The 18,351-nt window shown below is 39.3% G+C and overlaps 1 protein-coding gene across 2 annotated transcripts in view; it reads left to right on the top strand.

Moving 5' to 3' along the window:
- REPS2 (RALBP1 associated Eps domain containing 2) overlaps nt 1–18,351 on the top strand; it is a 173,168-nt gene that overhangs the window by 84,808 nt on the left and 70,009 nt on the right. Inside the window, exons 10-13 of one of the 2 annotated variants that reach the window (XM_011995516.1) lie at nt 4,764–4,833; nt 6,304–6,357; nt 10,496–10,541; nt 13,657–13,793. In XM_011995516.1, coding sequence (XP_011850906.1) covers nt 4,764–4,833; nt 6,304–6,357; nt 10,496–10,541; nt 13,657–13,793 — 307 coding nt within the window. The remainder of the gene's footprint in view (nt 1–4,763; nt 4,834–6,303; nt 6,358–10,495; nt 10,542–13,656; nt 13,794–18,351) is intronic. The other variant, XM_011995517.1, reaches the window with a different exon arrangement.

Here is an 18,351-nt window from a genome sequence, read left to right as displayed (position 1 = left end):
AATTTTGGTTAAAATTTTTTTTTTCTGCAGAATGCATATGACAGAGACAGATAAAACAGTTTGCCACTTTTCATGGCCCTTGGTTTACTTTGGAGATTCTAGCAGTGTTTAAAGAGCTTTGTTTATCAAACCAGGATGGATACTTCTATGGCTCTCTGACTCTGTGTGTGTATATATGTGTATGATGGCCCCCCTGCTTGCATAAAATGATGAAGTTATTAGTTGATCTTCTTTTAAAATGGCCATAAAATCTGTTACACACACACACACACACACACACACACACACAGAATCTCTCTCGCTGTCTCTTTGTCTCTCTCTCTCTCTCTAATGTCCTGGATGACGTTACATATATTCACCTTTGTGGATGTTATATGCAGCTAGCTTTATATACTTTTGTATACTTTAAGTGACCTTCTTGGGGAGGGGAGATTAAAAACTACCTAGTCTTTTTTTTTTTTTTTTTGGCCCTATCCAAAGAAGAAAGCAAAACAACAACAAAAAAATCCCTCTTTTCCAACCAAATTGTTATTTTTGAGGATGCTATGGTTTTAGACAATGAATGCAGTAAACAGAATTCAAGGACAAAGTAATAGGTTAATTGATGGTTTGTTCATTTAAGAAGTATGGGTCAGATTGCAATAATGATTCAGTATTTCATGTTCTTCTAAACTATTACTGATTTTTCTTTCTACCAATCTTTTAATATATCATGAATGCATGGAGTTTAATTAGATTTTGGAACTAGCCCTGTGATTGATGACTCCAGTATAGGTGGTTGTGTTCTGAACAAAGCTGCAGCTGATTTAGGTCCCAGGTCATGAGAAATTGGCTTAGTGATACATCTTTTTCTCAAGACAGCAGAGCTGTAGCCATGCACTTATTTCCATTAAGAATTACAGATGATAATTTCAGGTATGTTTCTCTTTATGAGTGTCTCTTAGATTACTGGATTTCTTTCTTTTTCTAAACAGCTTTACTGATAGAGACTTTACATACCATACCCATTAAAGTATATAATTCAGTAATTTTTATTATATTAACAGTTGTTCCACCATCACTACAGTTTAATTTTAGAACATCATCAGCCCAAAGAGAAACCCAATACTCATGAGCAGTCACTTCCTATTCCTCTGTCTCTGCCAGCCTCTGATAATCACTAATCTATTTTCTGTCTCTAGATTTGCCTGTTCTGGACATTTCATATAAATGGAAGCATATAGTATGTAGTGTTTTGTGACCGTATTCTTTCACTTAGTATAATGTTTGCAAGGTTCACTCAGATCATAACATGTATCAGTGCTTCATTCCTTTTTAATGCTGAATAATATTGCATCGTATGGATATGCTACATTTTGTTTGTCCATTCATCAGTTGATGGACATTTGCATTGCTTCCACTTTTAGCTATTATAAATAATGCTACTATGAACATAGATGTACAGGTTTTTGTGTGGATGTGTGTTTTTGGTTCTCTTGAGTATGTACCTAGGAGTGGAGTTGTTGGATTGTATCATAACTTTTTGAGGAATCAGCAAACTGGTTTCCAAAGCAACTATACTATTTTACATTCTTCCACTAGCAGTGTATGAGGGTTCCAATTTTCCCACATCCTTGTTAACACTTATTGTCTGACTTTTTGATTTTAGACACCCTAGTGGAATTAAGTGGTGTCTCATTGTGGTTTTGATTTGAGTTTCCTAATGATTAATGACATTGAGCATCTTTTTGTGTGCTTATTAGCCATTTGTATATCTTTTTTGGTGAAGTGTCTAAGTCCTTTGTCCATTTTAAAATTGAATTACTTGTCTACTATTGAATTGTAAGTGTTCTTGTGCTTTTGGCATCATATCTAAGAAACCATTGCCTAATATTAAATCACGAAGATTTACTCCCGTGTTTTCTTCTAAGAGATTTTTGTTTTTGTCTTTTTTTGTTTTGTTTTTTGAGATGCAATCTCACTCTGTTGCCAGGCTGGAGTGCAGTGGCATGATCTCAGCTCATTTGCAACCTCTGCCTCCCGGGTTCAAACGATTCTCCTGCCTCAGCCTCCTGAGTAGCTGGGACTACAGGTGTGCGCCACCAAGCCCAGATAATTTTCTATTTTTAGTAGAGATGGGATTTCACCATGTTGGCCAGGATGGTCTCGATCTCTTGACCTTGTGATCCGCCCACCTCGGCCTCCCATAGTGCTGGGATTACAGGCATGAACCACTGAGTCTGGCCTCTTCTAAGAGTTTTATAGTTTTAGACCTTTACATTTAGGCGTGTGATTAATTTTGAGTTAATTTTTGTGTATGTTCTGAGGAAGAGGTCCAACTTTATTTTTTTGTATGTGTATTTCTAGTCATCCCAGCACCATTTATTGAAAAGACGCTTTTTTCCCCATTGAATTGTCTTGCACCCTTTTTGGAAATCAACTGACCGTAAATGTAAGGGTTTATTTCTGGGTTTTCAGTTCTATTCTATTGATCTGTATGTTTATGATTATGCCAGTACCACAGTGTCTTGGTAATTTTAGATTTGTAGTAAGTTTTGAAATCAGGAAGTGTGAATTCTTTAACTTTGTTCCTCTTTTTCAAGAATATTTTGCTATTCTGACTTCCTTGCATTTCCATATGAAATTTAGGACAAGCTTGCCAAATTCTGACAAAAAAAGATTGCATTGAATTTGTAGATCAGTTTGGAGAGTATGGCCACCTTACCAATATTAGGTCTTCTAACTCATCAGCATGAGATGTCTTTCCATTTATTTAATTTCTTTCAACAGTTTTTTGAGATTTCTTTTTATCTACATTGCCTACTTCTAAATTATGTTATTCTCCAAAGGGGTCTGATTTATAATGCAGGTGGCAAAAGACAATGAAGGAAATGCACTGTTATGGTACATTGTTCTATTGGAGATAGTAGACTTCGGATAGGAAATTATATCTAGATACTTCATTTTAATGAGTAAATCTCAGCACTATATGAGGCCGAGGTGGGCGGATCACGAGGTTAGGAGATCGAGACCGTCCTGGCTAACACAGTGAAACCCTGTCTCTGCTAAAAATACAAAAAATTAGCCGGACGTGGTGGCACGTGCCTGTAGTCCCAGATACTCAGGAGGCTGAGGCAGGAGAATCGCTTGAACCTGGGAGGCGGAGGTTGCAGTGAACCAAGACTGTGCCACTGCACTCCAGCCTGGGGGACAGAGCAGGATTCCGTCTCAAAAACAAACAAACAAACAAACAAACAAACAATTACTTGAGTGAAGACTGTTAAATCCTAGACCAGTTTTCTACTAAGTAATACTTCGGTCTCTTTCTTGGGAATAGTTTAAAACAACAGTTTAAAACAAAAGTGTTGCTTATCTCTCTGGGGTTGTTTAGGTTCTGAGAGGTAAACCAATTAACTTTTTGGAACACCAGATGGCTCCAGGAATTTGCTCTCTTTCCTTCAAGATAAATGTTACAATTTATCTTTATTTGATTTGTGACTATGTTTTAAATATAAACAGTATCAAAAGGCATATGATGACAAGTCTTCCATCTACCAAGTCACCTTTCAATTCTTACATATCTTTCCAGAGTTGGTGTATATAAATAAAGCAAATGTGAATCTATATTATTCTTTAATCTTATAGGCCTTAGAGTGCATATTCTTTTCCAGCTTTGAGGTATAATTGACAAAAATATATATTTACGATGTTTTGATCTGTGTATATGAAATGATTACTGCAATCAAACTAATTAACATATCTGTCACCTCTCACATAGTTACCTTTTTTTTTGGTGTGGTGAGAACATTTAAGATCAATTCCCTTAGCAGTTTTCAAATATACCATACGTTGTTATTAACTATAGTTAGAGTGTGTGTTAAATTGAGAATTTATAAGAAATAAATTTACAGTAAGTAGATTTTAAACGGTTTAAAACTAATTCATACTTAATAGATTGGGGTATTCACATTAGTGTAAGTGAGGACTTCCCCCCGTTTGCATTAGGAGAAAATGTTAATCTGCTTATCGTAAAATTCTTTTATCCCATAACAAGAAGGCTGTTTTAATCAGGTTTAGACACCATCTGCATGACAGATTTTGGCAAACACCCACAGTGTGGGGCCACTTGTCAGAACTTCTTTGTGTTTGTGAAAAAATACATAAAGGACAGGTTTGTTCTTGGCCAAATGGACAAGAGTTGCTATGCAATTCTGTGGCTGAATCCCAGTCTGAATTCAGATTTAATACATGTCCCTTAATCTGAATCATATTTTTCCTCTGTGTATGTAAAATTTCAATACAAATTAACATACACCTCACTAGGAACCTAAAAAAAATAAGATAGTATTAAATGCAGGGTTTACTGCAGACGGAAATGTTGGCAAGAAATAATAGCTTTTAAGATATTTTCGACTGGGCGCGGTGGCTCACGCCTGTAATCTAGCACTTTGGGAGGCTGAGGCGGGCGGATCACAAGGTCAGGAAATCGAGACCATCCTGGCTAACACAGTGAAAGCCTATCTCTACTAAAAATACAAAAAATTAGCCGGGCGTGGTGGTGGGTGCCTATAGTCCCAGCTACTCAGGAGGCTGAGGCAGGAGAATGGCGTGAACCCGGGAGGTGGAGGTTGCAGTGAGTCGAGATCAAGCCACTGCACTCCAGCCTGAGCAACAGTGCGAGACTTCGTCTCAAAAAAAAAAAAAAAATTTTTTTTTCATCATATGTGTGCATCACTTAATTTCTGTTCCAACCAGTTTAATTCATTTACTTTTCTTTTTCAAAGAAGACATCTGTTAAAGACATGGCTGACCTTCCTGTCCCTACCCAGGATGTGACTAGTGATGACAAACAAGGTAGGAAAAGAATCAGTTTTCTTCCTTAACCAACATTCTACCTCTGTTATCTTATCTACTCCTCTTGGAATGGTGGCTTCTAGAGCATATGAGGGTGGTTCTCAGCATGTAAACACATTTGGATAGATTAAGTAGTTCAAATCATTGTCATAAAACAGTAGTTCACAAAGTGGTAGCAAGAGCTTGAGTGTCCAGAGTCTTCCAACTCATTGGCCCTTTAGTCTTTGCTGACCCTCAGGCTACTCTTAACACCTTACACTGGAATCTGATCATGGCAATTAGGAAATGACTGCAAGCTGAACGAATTGAGTGCTTAACATGTGTTTGCAGATGTGATCCCAGACATCAGTGTAAATGCACATTTGCACACCGTTCTAATCCATGAGGAAGTTCTCTTCTGGACAGAGCTTTTGTCCTTAGCGTTTATCTGTTCTTGTCTTTGTGAGTGTGGGAGTGTGACATGGAACCCAGCTATAATTTTCCTATCTTACTGGGCAGCTGAGAAGCAGTGCAGCACAGCATTCCGTGTTAGAGCTACTCCCAGGGATGAGTTGGCCTGGGAATATCTAGAAGTGTGGGAGGGACCCTCTCCCCCACCTCCTATACTTTGTATAGTGCTTTATAATCTACCAGGTCCTTCCTCATATACTGTCTTATTCAGTCCTCACAAAACTGAATGGAGGCTGGTAAGTTTTATCACCTGAGATTTAGAGATGAGTAAACTAAAATTCAGACACTATGAATCATTTGCCTAGTTATTAAGAAAAAGATTTGGGACAAAAACCAAGATTTTTTCTAAGCCTCAAGCCAGTATTCTGCCTGTTATTTGATATTGATTTACTACCCATGAATAAGAGGCTTATTTGAAGGGACTAAAAATCAGTGAAGCTATTTCAGGTTTTATTGTTGAGGCCTGCCATTGATTAGGCATTGTATGGGGGCTAAACATGAAAAATAAGTTTTCCATTAAGCGACAGTAATTGCATGTTCTCTATTTAAATACTTGTTTGGGAAAGACAGGTAGAAGTGGACATTGTCTGCGGTAGCATGTACTCTGACCATTCTCCTAACTACAGTGGAATAACTGGGCAAACTATAAAAATATTGAAACCTGGATTGCACAACCAGGGGTTCTCACGTCATCAGTCTGGGTGTCAGAAATGAAAGAGGGAGAAACTCCCAATACTTCCTGGTAATACTCCTCCTATCTGCTTGAGGTGCTGTCTCTGGGAAGTTGAAAATACATCTTTGCTCTTTGTAGAAGGAGAACCTATTTCCATACTCCAGGAGGTCTTTATTGTTTTAGTAAATGCTATAGCAACTTTTAGAGGTTTGTGAGACCTGTTTTTGTAAGTGATGACTAGCAATTCTTTGTTTTAATCCAATTTGCCTCAGAAATGACATTTTATAGTTTCAATTTTTTTTCCTCTTTTCCCTTTCTTGTTGCTTAAAAAAACAAAACACCACTAGCTTTGAAAAGTACTATCAATGAAGCCTTATCAAAGGACGTGTCTGAGGATCCAGGTAGGAGAAAACCATTTTTGTATACTTTCTATATAATTATTTTTAAATAAAAAACAGCAAGTCAGTGAGTAGAAGATTGATACCTCTGTGATAGTGTGTCTGTTTCTTTCTATTTATTTGTCTTGTATTTTATTACAAGGAAACCTTTTGGCTTTTTACCCTTTCTCTCTTTTCAGGTATGAGAACAGGGTGATATCTTTTCAAGTTTTTAAGTTTCACTGAAAGGATCACTCCGTGTGAATATAGGGTCATGTTACTAAGTGCAAACTTGAGAAGGCTTGAGGCTGAGATGATTTCAACAAGGCATTTTGGGCTTTGTGTAGAGTAAGAAACTTATGGGGTAGATCAATTGGAGGCCCAGAGTTGGTATTTTCCATTTCCAAAGCAGAAATCTCAATTATTTTTATTATACTTCACCACCAGGAAGGCAACTATATGTGCTTATATATGGAGTGAATTCCAAGAAGAAAAATAAAAGTTGTCCAGTTTTTTGGAGAGTCAGACCTGTATCTGTGGAGTCATGGAGAATGGCTGCCCCTGTGTCCTCAGCTCTCTGTTGATGGAGCCATCATTGAACCAAGTTGAATCTAGTTAAAAACAAAGTGACTACAGAAGACATTACTGTTTGGAGCTCTAGTTATAAGGACATGAAAGAAGTTGTTGCTTTCTCTTTTGCTGTTATCTTTCTTGCATATTTTAAATAAGTCAATCATGTTTGTTGTGATAAGCTAGCTATCATCCTGGGCTTATTTGTTGAACGCTGGAACAGAGGAATCAATATAATGTTGAGGCTTATGCTGTGGTACAATATTTCCCAAATGTCAAGTTCATTCAGAGTTTCAAAGAGAGATGGGTGGAGAGAGAGGAAGGAATTGGAGGAGTGGGAGAAAAATACGGTAGGGGGAAGGAGAAAGAGAGAATATGAGAATGAGAATAAATATGAATGAATGTGGATGATGGATTTCAATTATGGAGGCCTGAGAAACTGTATTTTTTGGCAGCTCCCCAGTTGGTTCTGGTACATAGCCTGTTTTGGGAACCACCAGCTGTGGAAGGTGATGCTACAAAATAGAAAATTAAGGTTATAGATCAACCATGACTCCAAAAGTGATGGGAATTCCGAAGCTTAATTTTGACTTTTGAAACAGATTTGAATTCATTCCTTATTGGGTGAAATGTTCTGTTAATGTAGGCCAACACCTGGGGCAGTTCTTTCTAGCTCTTATTTCTGGAGCTAAAGTGGATGCATTCCAGTTTCGTAAACTTCATGTTGTCGTATTAGTAAAAGCTGTTTAAATTTGGAGTGTTAAATTGGTGCTTCTCCAACAGCCTTTAAGTATCATAACTCTTCCTACTTTTTTTTTTTTTTTTAAGGGATTTTAGCACAAGATCAAGTGTCATCTGGGGCATGAGCTTTAGATCTCATTTTAAACATTCCTTCATTGACTAGGACATGGCATCACCAAATAAAACTCAACAGGTGTGCCACAGCATGGGAAGTATGTGGGAATTGATTTCACATTGTGCCTGGGAGCATGCTATGTGTTTTCTGATTTGTTTTTCCCACTACTGCCCCTCTCTGGGTATGAGGGAGTTCCTCATCTTAAACATAGTTAATCCCCCCTTTTCGGGGAAATGTTTGGATTCCCAGTGGGAGACACAAGAGTTTCAAGGTGGTGATTTAGAATTCTGGATGGCTGTCCTTGCCATGTGTACCTCAGTTCAGTTGCTGCCTTTTGGAGGGTTAATCTCTAGGCCTGCTCCTCTTTCCGTTCCCATTTCCTGGAAAGATGACATGCCTTGAGTGTTCTAGGAAGTTGGCATTCTTCTTTCCAGCTACACGAGAAGCTATGATCCATTTGTTGTAATTGCTGAGAGTGTCTATATTAGCGGAGTCTTAAGAGATTTTTTAAACCAATATCCCATTCCAACCTAATTCAACAGAGCACCATGCACAATGATGGTCTTTTTCTTGATGTCTCTGGCCCATGTTGAGGTGTTTTCAGCTGGTTCACCCTCACAGTGCTGTCTTTAGACTGCTGTTGGTGATTCTAACAGCTGCTCCATTGCCAACTATCACCCCATGTTTTTATTGGGGTAGAGCAGTTCTGTCCTTCTGTTACCTGCTCCCACCTGAACCTCCTTTGCTGTCCTAGAAGGAACTAAATTTAGAAACCACATTTCCAGGCTTGAAAAATTAGGAACCTTTATTTATGCACTCTACAATAGTAGTATTTTGCAATTCTAAAGTACATTCAGTTTTTAAAGTACTTTCACCATATCTGTCCCTGTGAGAAAGAGATTGCATTTTTATTGCCTTTGTTTTCTAGGTGAGGAGACTGAGGTTCAGGGAAGTAACAGCTAGTTAGTGTCATGGCCAGGAGGAGGGCCTTAGTTTCAGGACTCCTGGCCTGGTCTCTAGTCCTGTCTCTCCACTACTCATCCAAACCCTCACCCCATCTGTCTGTCTGTCTGTCTATCTCTCACCAGCAGGGCTCACCCCTCCTTCCACACCCATCCCTACCAGCAAAAAGACAAAGATAATGGCAGTTGACAAAGGAATTAACAGTCACCATGGTCTGGTTTGGGGAACAGTATTTTATCATGTCCGGGACCTCTCCTACCCACGTATTTCTTGAAAGCAGTGGGGCCTGAGGGAGAAGAGGGCCACGGAGCCAGCTGCAGGCAGCCTGCGCAGAGGGCTTCCCCAGCTCTGCGGTGAGTCTGGTCCACTCTGTCCACCCAGCCCCAAGGCAGCCTCCTGGGCTGGGAGAGAGGCTTCCTGAGGCCGCTTTCTTTGCTGCCTGGGGTTTGTAGGAGGGAGGGAGATCTTTTTCTGTCCATATCCAGGTGCAGGTGCACGATAATGGGCAAAAGAGGACTCAAACTTCTTGGGTTTTCCAGGCTTCCCTGCACTCTGGCAGCATTTCAGCTGTTTGAAGCTGGAAGACCCCTGTGTTCTCACTACAACAAGCCAAAATGCTTGGGTTGGGAGAAGTGCATCTCTTGTGCAGCTGACCAGTAGTTTGCTTTGTGCCTTGTTAGCATTTATGAGGATTTTCGCCTCCCCTCTGCCCTGTTACCTAACCCAAGGATTTTAATGATCATCATAAATTCAGGCTGCTTCATACCAAGGAGGGTTTTTATCTTTGGAGCAATGTAAAAGAGGATGAGATAATGCAGTGAGACATTTTCTTTTTGGAAGAATTCATGCAAACAAAGAAATTACATTCTTCTTGTTCTGTGTTACTAGCACCTTTTCTGTGATTTTTAATGACATTTTATGATGAAAAATTTGCAATGTTTGCAACACCTGAGCATAGCTACTGGTTCCTAAAGTTGTCTTCCATAGAGGATTGAAAGCATAAAAAGAGGATCAGCATTTTTGTAAATGTTTCTAATTACGCCTCACAACTTGTGATGGGGAAGAAGGCTCTATGGGTGTTGGCAGTGAGCAAGTTAGTTTATGATTTAAATTTGATGAGGAAAAGTCATATGGCTGGGAAAAGATTCAGCAATTTTTTTTCATAATTCTCTGTATGATTTGGTCACAGAGATGTGGGACACAAGGATATTTTCTTACAGGAGAAGCTGTATAGCTCATTTCCACTTACTTGTGAGAGCTTTGTTTTTTTGTGACCATGCTGCTCTGGTAGTGTTTTTTTGTTTTTTGTTTTGTTTTGTTTTGTTTTGTTTTGTTTTTTAATGTAGTTAGATAGACTTCTTCCTATCCTTCAGGGTAGACTGGTTCAAAATCTATTACTAGACTATCATGATAGACCAAGAAACCCTCAAGTGTGAATCCATCGTTATATAAAAAAGACAACCCCCTTGAAAGGGGTTGTCTTTTTATACTGGAATGTCTTCATTAATCAACTTGAATTTGAGAATGGCCTCTCAAATAGTGCTCTGACCAAAGGAAAAATATGCTGGGTTTTCTTTCCTTTTAATCGTTCCTTTAGATTTTGAAATAAAACAAGGAAATCATGAAAATGTGGGAGATGTCCAGTTCTCCACGTGGGCATTTTTACCTCACATTTGCCTGTTGATGTGTTCTGTACTAGCCCAGGTGCTGCATATAAACTTGTTTAACTGCAGAAATGAAACCCAAGCAAACAACAAATAATCTTTGTTTCAGCAACTTCCAAGGATTCCAACAGTCTCAAAGCAAGACCAAGATCCAGGTAGTGTTCATTTAATTTCTGCTTTAATGCCCTTTGTGCCCTGCCCCCTGCCTAGAAATAAGAACCACAAACCAAAAACCCAACCCATGATTTCCTCTTCCTTTAGATGTAAAGCTTAGGGTATGATCCATTTCACTCATGCGTGGCCTGATGGGAACATGCAGTAATGCTGGGAGCCTTGGTTTCTGTGGTCACTAGTGCTAGAAGGTGGTCACTAGTGCCCTATGGCCCCTCAACATGAAGTGGATTGTGTGAGATGACCCAGTTGTTGCAAGATGATAACTAATAGGGGGAAGTAGCTTTGGAAAGAGGAAAATATGGGTAAGGTAACAAACACGAAAATTTGCTATCATGACAAGGTGAACACCAAAAAGTAAAAAGTCTGGGTAATAAAATCTAGAGTCGGGAAAGAAAATGCTTGTGATAACTTCAGTGAAGCTTGCAGCTTCAGGTAAGCAATGTTTATGGTCTGTTTGAGCCTATCTTAGTGCCCCTCTCGGCTTCACATTTTTTAAGAGGCTATTAAAAGAGAGAAAGCCAGTAAGGCAGAGCTGCGGTTGATGTGAGACTCAGAAAAGAGGCGCAGAGGGGAAATACAGAGACACTAATAGAATTAATCCATTAAGGTAGGGAAATGGTATTGGTACTGTATTTCACTGGTAGAACTGCAGTGTAAGATAGGATACCAAGGATACCATATGTGTGTTTTCTGTTTTGCTTTGGCTCTTAGAGACATTTTCCCCTCCTTTGCCTACTAGACACAATCCTGAAAAAGTAAATTTAAGTCTGATCATATTTAATATGCTTGAAATACTGATATTTAAGGAACCTCATCTCTTTGTAAGTCAAAGAGTTATCCTTTAGTTTCTATCTGCATTTTCCAAATTGGGTTTTTGTTTCCTTGTTTATGTAAGATACAGATATCTATATTTTTATATTTGTCTATATTTAAAAACAATAGAGTAATTCTTTTAGGTAGGAAGAAAAGGTATAGGCATTCTTTCTGTGGTCAACACATTTACTCATCCTTTTTAAAAGGATGAATGGATCTTTTACAAACTAGTCTCTACTAGTTTTGGGATATGCTTTCATAGTAGGAATTGCCATTGAATTGCAGAAATCTGTTATGTGTACTATGTTAACCATAAATCGAACCTCAAAGTTTTAGCTTCTGCTGACTTCCTCTCTCCCTGAAAGCCAGTGAAATTATAAAATCTCATAGCCACATATTCTATTATTAATGTGTCTGGCTAAATTTTACATATTATCCTTTCAGAGATTGTGCTTTTGGTCTAATTTGGAGGATTTTATTTTCATTACTTCTCACTGGGAAGAAGAGAATTGAATTATTTTTATCCTCTTTTTTGAAATATTAAAGTTTTGTAGAAATATAGGGAAAAGAGGGAAAATCACCATTTTAACACCACTGCATTCATCATTTTGTTAACTCCCTGCACATTTATGTTTTAATTGGTTGCAGCAGTCATGGTTATACAATCTCACTTATTTTATATTCAGTAACTTTCCATATGAAGATATAAACATACAGGTTATATATGAAAATAAAATGAAAACGAGGAATGTGCGCTATGGGATTGTGTGCTTAACTGTGTGCATGCATACACATTATTTGCACACACATTATTTCTTTTTTGAGTGAAAGATGTCACAAAAGCTATATGTGGCATAGAAAGTTCTTTTCATTTCTAGCTAGGGTCTCTAATTGTCTTTTTTAAGTGAAGCGTTCCCATGTAAGAACGTTGTCCGTCCGTATCAGTTCCCTTTGATTCTTGTTGAAGGAGTCAGAGCATTCTTCCCTGCTAGTTTCTGCCTGCCGTTGCCTTGTCTCTCTTGCTAGTTATGTTACAGGGCCCACCCCAGAACACGTCACATGCTATTATGGTGGCTTTATTAAAGTTGCAATCTTTAAGACAGACAGAACCCTCAACTACCAGAAAGAATCCTTGAGAAACTTATTCAGGAAAATTAAAACTCATGATGTCAGAAACAGCTCTGTCAAGAACTGAAGGGGTTTAATAGTAACTGATATATTCTAATTTCCTAAATGCCACTCTAATAGCTAAGTATGAAGAATGGTTTTCAGAGGTTAATTTGTCTCTAGGATGTACCTCTGACTCAAAGGTCGTTTTCTGCTTTGACATGAAGCTAGTTGAGAAGCTAAATACAATAGATATATACATCTACATTTTAGGGCCTTTTCGCAATCATCATATTGGGAACCCATCTTTAAACCTATTTCTAAGCAGTGTATGGAGTTGAATTTTATTTGGAAAGTAAGTAGGTCTTCAATAAATATTCTAGTTGCTATCACCAAAGTATTTCCCCCCTGACTCATAGACAGTATGAAAACGTTTTTAAAATGGGATATAGAAACAGAGATTGGAGTTTGAAACGAACTGTGTAACTTTCTGTCTGACCTTTTGCAAGTTATTTAGTTCCTTTTTAAAAAGATGATATTACTGGAGTTACAATCTCAGAAATTGCCTAGTTAATTATGCCTTGCTGTAGATTGAGGAAGAAGGTTAAAAATGAGACTTTTGCTTTCTCAGGGAAAGACAAACTAGACCCCTTAATCTGATTGATGTGTATTTTCCTTTCCTAGCTTCGTTTGTGGCATATTCCCCTGAACATTGGATTCTTACCCTCAGCTTATCTGTCCCAATTCCACTTGAACCTGTCATCACATTTGCAAGTGAACAGGAGAAAAGTTCTCTGATCAGTTTATACCATGAAGCCCTTCTGTTAGAACATGGAAATGCCTAAGCTGAAGGGCTCCGTGTTTTTCTTATTAACAATTCCCATAGAAATGGATTTGAATTTACACAAAGTTTTTTTTTTTTTTTTTTTTGGGGGGCGTCGATTTAGATCTAAGGTATAATAAGAACAAAGAGGTTAAAAAGATCCCAATTCATAGTTGGATTTGGACAATTATTGTACATAGTGGCATTTAATGGGTAATAGAATTTATGGCTGCTTTGGTAGCTGATCAGTTCTCTGTAGTCACTTTGACTTTGTGGTTATTTTCCATTTCACCCCAACTTCAGAGAGTAAAGCTTTGCTATTTCCCTTCTGACCTTCCCTTATTTTGCTACAGATCTTACTCTAGCACCTCCATAGAAGAGGCCATGAAAAGGGGCGAGGACCCTCCCACCCCGCCACCTCGGCCACAGAAAACCCATTCCAGAGCCTCCTCCTTGGATCTGAATAAAGTCTTCCAGCCCAGTGTGCCAGGTGAAGTGCCCCTTGCCCCCAAACCCTTCTGTTTCCTGTTGGAGCCAGCGGATGTGTGTCTGCCACAGAGGCCTCTGTGAGTCCGGAGAAAGAACAGACCTGGCAGTTTCGCATCCCGTGAAGGTCTTCACGTGGCTATGGTATTCTTGGGAGAGAAAACAGTTGTAGACACATATGTAGCACATGTGTCTGGAGCCTTGCCCACACTTGTTATGGATCAAGAATTAGGAAATTCTCTACCAAGAGGATAAAAATGCTTCACTTCCATGCAGCCTGCTGAGTGTGTGGCTGGGGTCTTACTCTCTGCATCGTTGGTAATTTGTGAACAAGATAGATCGCTGTCTGTCATTTCCTCAGATGCCTGTGTGGTCTTCTATGAAAGATCTTAGAGATTAAGGCCTAGCCAGAACCTTCTGCATTTTACACTTGTGGGAAGATCCTGTGTCCTGTAGGATTTAATGCTGTGGGGACTCTGAATCTGACTGTTGGTTGGGTGGTTGGTGGAGGGTCCTAGGGTACGGGCTCCTTCAGGTGGGCTGCCCTGGGCTTCTGGGGATGGGATGTTCTTGAGCCAGCTGTTGTGTAGCTGGGTTGGAGGTGGGGGAGGCCCAGAGGGGCCCTATCTGCTCCCCTGGCTTCTTGTGAGGTAGGAGATATCCTCCTAAGGAACCTAAGGAATAGAAGATGAGAGGCATGCCTTTGCTTTAGTGAAGGTGATAGGGTACAGTGCTGTCCCAAGTATTATTTTGGGAGCAGCAAGGGCCTTTCCACTGACTCATGCAGGTAAGCTATAAATACAATGATTTCCTGGAACTTTTTCTCCATCTATGTGCATTTTAAATCAGGCCAGGCTCAGATGCTAGTGATTTGCAGATTATTATCTTTTCTACTAAAGCAAGAAAAGACTTTCCTTGGCTCACACATTAGCATGACCTCTGTGTCTGGGCAGAGCTCAGCATGTTTTATTTGTTCTAATAAAGTGTTCTCCTCACAGTAAAGTTATAGATTGTTTTTTAATATACTAGAACCTGGAACTCTCTATCAAATTTAATTCTCTGCCATGAGTTCATCAGACAAAAATTTGCCTTGAATTTCCTGTCATACTTTGATCTGAATTCTGGCATAAATTTCATAGTGACTGGTATTTAGGGTAGGAGTAACCACGGGTGATGATGCTATAAAAATTTCACATGGCTGGTGGATTATGACCTGGAAGATTTTCCTATGGATGCAAGAAGATTCAAACAATCTGGGAAGCTATCTCAATACCGTTACCTTGCAAGGAGGGAGGCTGGAAATGCTCACATGTCTCTCTCAGGTTGTGTGACCCAGTAAGGAGATGCCAGCTGTACTGGAGAATTCACATGCTGTGGTTTTTATGACACTGTATCACATAGTGGAAGAGACAAAACTGGGTTTGGACCTCAGCTCAGCTGCTTATTCACTGATTTTCAGCAAGTGGCTTAATGTTTGTGCATCTCAGATTCCTAATCTGTACAGTAGAGCCAATACTCCATGGAGTTGTAAGGTTTTGGTGAGATAATAAACATAATCCAAATACAGGTTGAGTATTCCTTATCCAAAATGCTTGGGATCAGAAGTGTTTCAGGCTTTGGATGTTTTTGGATTTTGGAATATTTGTATTATGTGCTTACCAATTGAGCGTATAATTAAAAAATCTGAAATGCTTCAATGACCATTTCCTTTGAGTGTCATGTCGACACTAAAAAGTTTAGGGTTTTACAGCATTTCGGATTTTGGATTTTTGGGATTAAGGATACTCAACCTGTAGTACTGTGTTTGACCCACAGGCCTTAGTAAGCATGTAAGGCCCATATTCCCATGGCCTGCAAGTATCAAGAATTTAATGCCTGAAATGCAAGCCTCCACCAATGAGGATAACACCCCGACTTCCTTGACAGCTAGTGGACAATTCTGTGATTCCTCCTACCCAGTTTCTCAGAAGGCTCACAAAAGGACTGAACCCAAGTTGCCTGCTGTAGTACCCCATTCATTGATTTACTTTTTCTTGTTTTGCTTCCCTCCTGCCCTGTCTCACTTTCCCCTCACTCGACTAATATACCTGTTCTCAAGTTCATATGTCAGGGGCCTAATTAGGGAAAACCTGAATTAAGACAGCTTTCTTTGATATCTCTGTGTGATGTGACTTCAAAATGAAAAGTACTTTGGTTTGATAATGTCCTGGCGAGGTCCCTTGTGGTAGGGCCTGATAAATGTAATATTTAGACAAAGAATAGCTAGGTGGGTGATGTCTGTGTTCACAGCCTAATTCCATTGTCTTTTCAGTACAAATTTATACAGATGAAATTTTAATGAGCAGTTTAAATTTATCACATGAAGAGTAGAACATTTCTGCAGTATGAAAAGCAGGTGGTATAATTGCATCTACTTTATTTTCATGTTGGTTAATTCTCACAGGAAAGTATAAGGGTCTGTCTAAATTATATAGAATTTTAGTGTATTGCATATTGCTAGAAATTAATTATCGAAATGCTGACAAACTAGAAATGCATGAAGTAGAACTTAAATCCACCAGAAGAGTCTACTCACTGAGAATCATGGTGTACATGTAGGCATCCCTTTGCTGCACTTATCTTTATGTATCACTTTAGATAAATGGGATCACACTATGCTTGCTGTTCTGTATCCTGATCTTTCCAATTAACCATCTTTCTATTTCATATAGAGGATTGCACCATTCCCTGTAAGGTCTGCATGATATGGATATACCATGGTAGACTGTGCTTTGATGGAGAGATCTCTCTCCCTCCTTCTCTCTGCCTTTTCTCTTCCCCATACTTTCCTCTTAAGCTCACCCACCACCCCATGACCCCAGCCTCCGTTCCTTTCTCACCCTTGCAAACAAACCTTTCTCTCCACCCTGACCCCCATGTCCTCTTTATACCCCTCTGTTTCTCTTTTTGTCTTTCTCCCCCTTCACTCTTCCACAGGTATGAGCCTCCCCTCAGCCTCCCCTTGCCAAGCTCCCCCATACCACCACCTTGTTCTTATGATATAAACAAGGCAGAGGTTATTAATAATTTCATGTCCATATCTTTGTTTCATCATCTAATTATTTTCTTAGGTTAAATCCTGCTGGTTGGAGTTGCAGGGTCAAAGGCTGTAGATGTTTAAAGTGTAGCTATATGTTGCCAAAGGGTGAGGTGGAAAAGCTGTCAACTTGCTCCATCATTAACACTGTCTGAAAGTGTTTCCTCATAATCTCGCCAACACTACTTAATGTTCATCTTTTTAATCATTACCTATATAATAGGCAGTTTCATGTCTCTGATTCCTAGTGAGGCTGAGAATCTTTTTGTATTGTTATTGGCCATGAATATTTCTTCTCTTATGATTTGCCTGCTCAGAAGGCTCGGCCAGCTTCTGTTGCTACATCTCTCTTTGCCTAACCACGGGGACCACTTGTTTCTTCTTCATTTTGCCTAAGTTCTGGACCTCCCTCCTGTCAGGCACTTGGGAATGTGAGGGTGGTCATGGGGAAGCCTACCTCACCTGCTGCTCTGCTCTTCCTTGTCCCTCCAGCCCCTGCACCCCCATATCTCCTCCTTCTGCCAACTTTATCACTTAAGGCAGACTGCCTGGGCCACCCTGTTTATGACAATAGAAGAATAAGGAAAGGTAAAGAAAAGAGGGGAAAATAATGTGAGATGAAGCAAGATGTGGACTTGAGTTGAATGGGAAAGATAAAATTAAGCCATTGTTTAATAAAATGAGACTTGCAGGATTTTGAAAACAGAGTGGTTGAAGCTAAGGTGCTGAGACAGAGTGGCTTAAAGTGGAGCGATAGTGTGGAGAGGAAATAGGATGGAGAGAAGATGCAAAGAAAATGAAAGAGGAAAATGAAGAGAAAGATGGGATGGTTGTTACGTAGGAGTGATGATGTTTATCCAAAGGAAAAAGCAGGAAATAGAATAAAAAATTGTAGGACCAATGGAAGGAGAGTCCACAGACTCTTGGTATAGGATTCAAATAGCATTTAAAGGAATAGCTTAGAAGTAGGTGGCATTAATGCCTTTACATTTATAAGAATAGGTAACATGATATGGGGAAAAAGAACAAAGGGCTGATTTAGAATGTAAGTCTATAAAAGTGAACAAAGCCAACTTTGGAAATATAGAACAGTTGGCTTCAACTTTGGTATCTGTAAAGAGAGTGTGAATGTGTGATTTATAGTAGCCTAGATGATTCCAGGGCTCTAGGTACTGGCGTCAAACCCAAGGCATGTGTTTTCATAAGGAGAAGTGGATACACTATGATTGCTGTGTGTAACAGGGAGATAACCATTTGTAATAGCTGACCCAGTTCTTGGAGCCATTGCCTCACAGTCCCACACAACTGCTGTGTTTGAGAGATAGCAAAAATGTGCAGGAAAGTCTAAGTCAGTGACAATGCAAGTATGCAAAACGTAGAGGCAGCCAGACCTGGAATTTGCTTGGTGATGTTTGGATTTTATAGCTCTGTATTTATAGCTATGAAACATCTTTTATTACTGAGATTCCTGTAAGAAAAATCACAC

This window comes from Mandrillus leucophaeus, unplaced genomic scaffold (genome assembly GCF_000951045.1).
Source record: "Mandrillus leucophaeus isolate KB7577 unplaced genomic scaffold, Mleu.le_1.0 Scaffold490, whole genome shotgun sequence".
Lineage (NCBI taxonomy): Eukaryota > Metazoa > Chordata > Mammalia > Primates > Cercopithecidae > Mandrillus > Mandrillus leucophaeus.
This window is presented reverse-complemented; position numbering and strand designations above follow the sequence as displayed.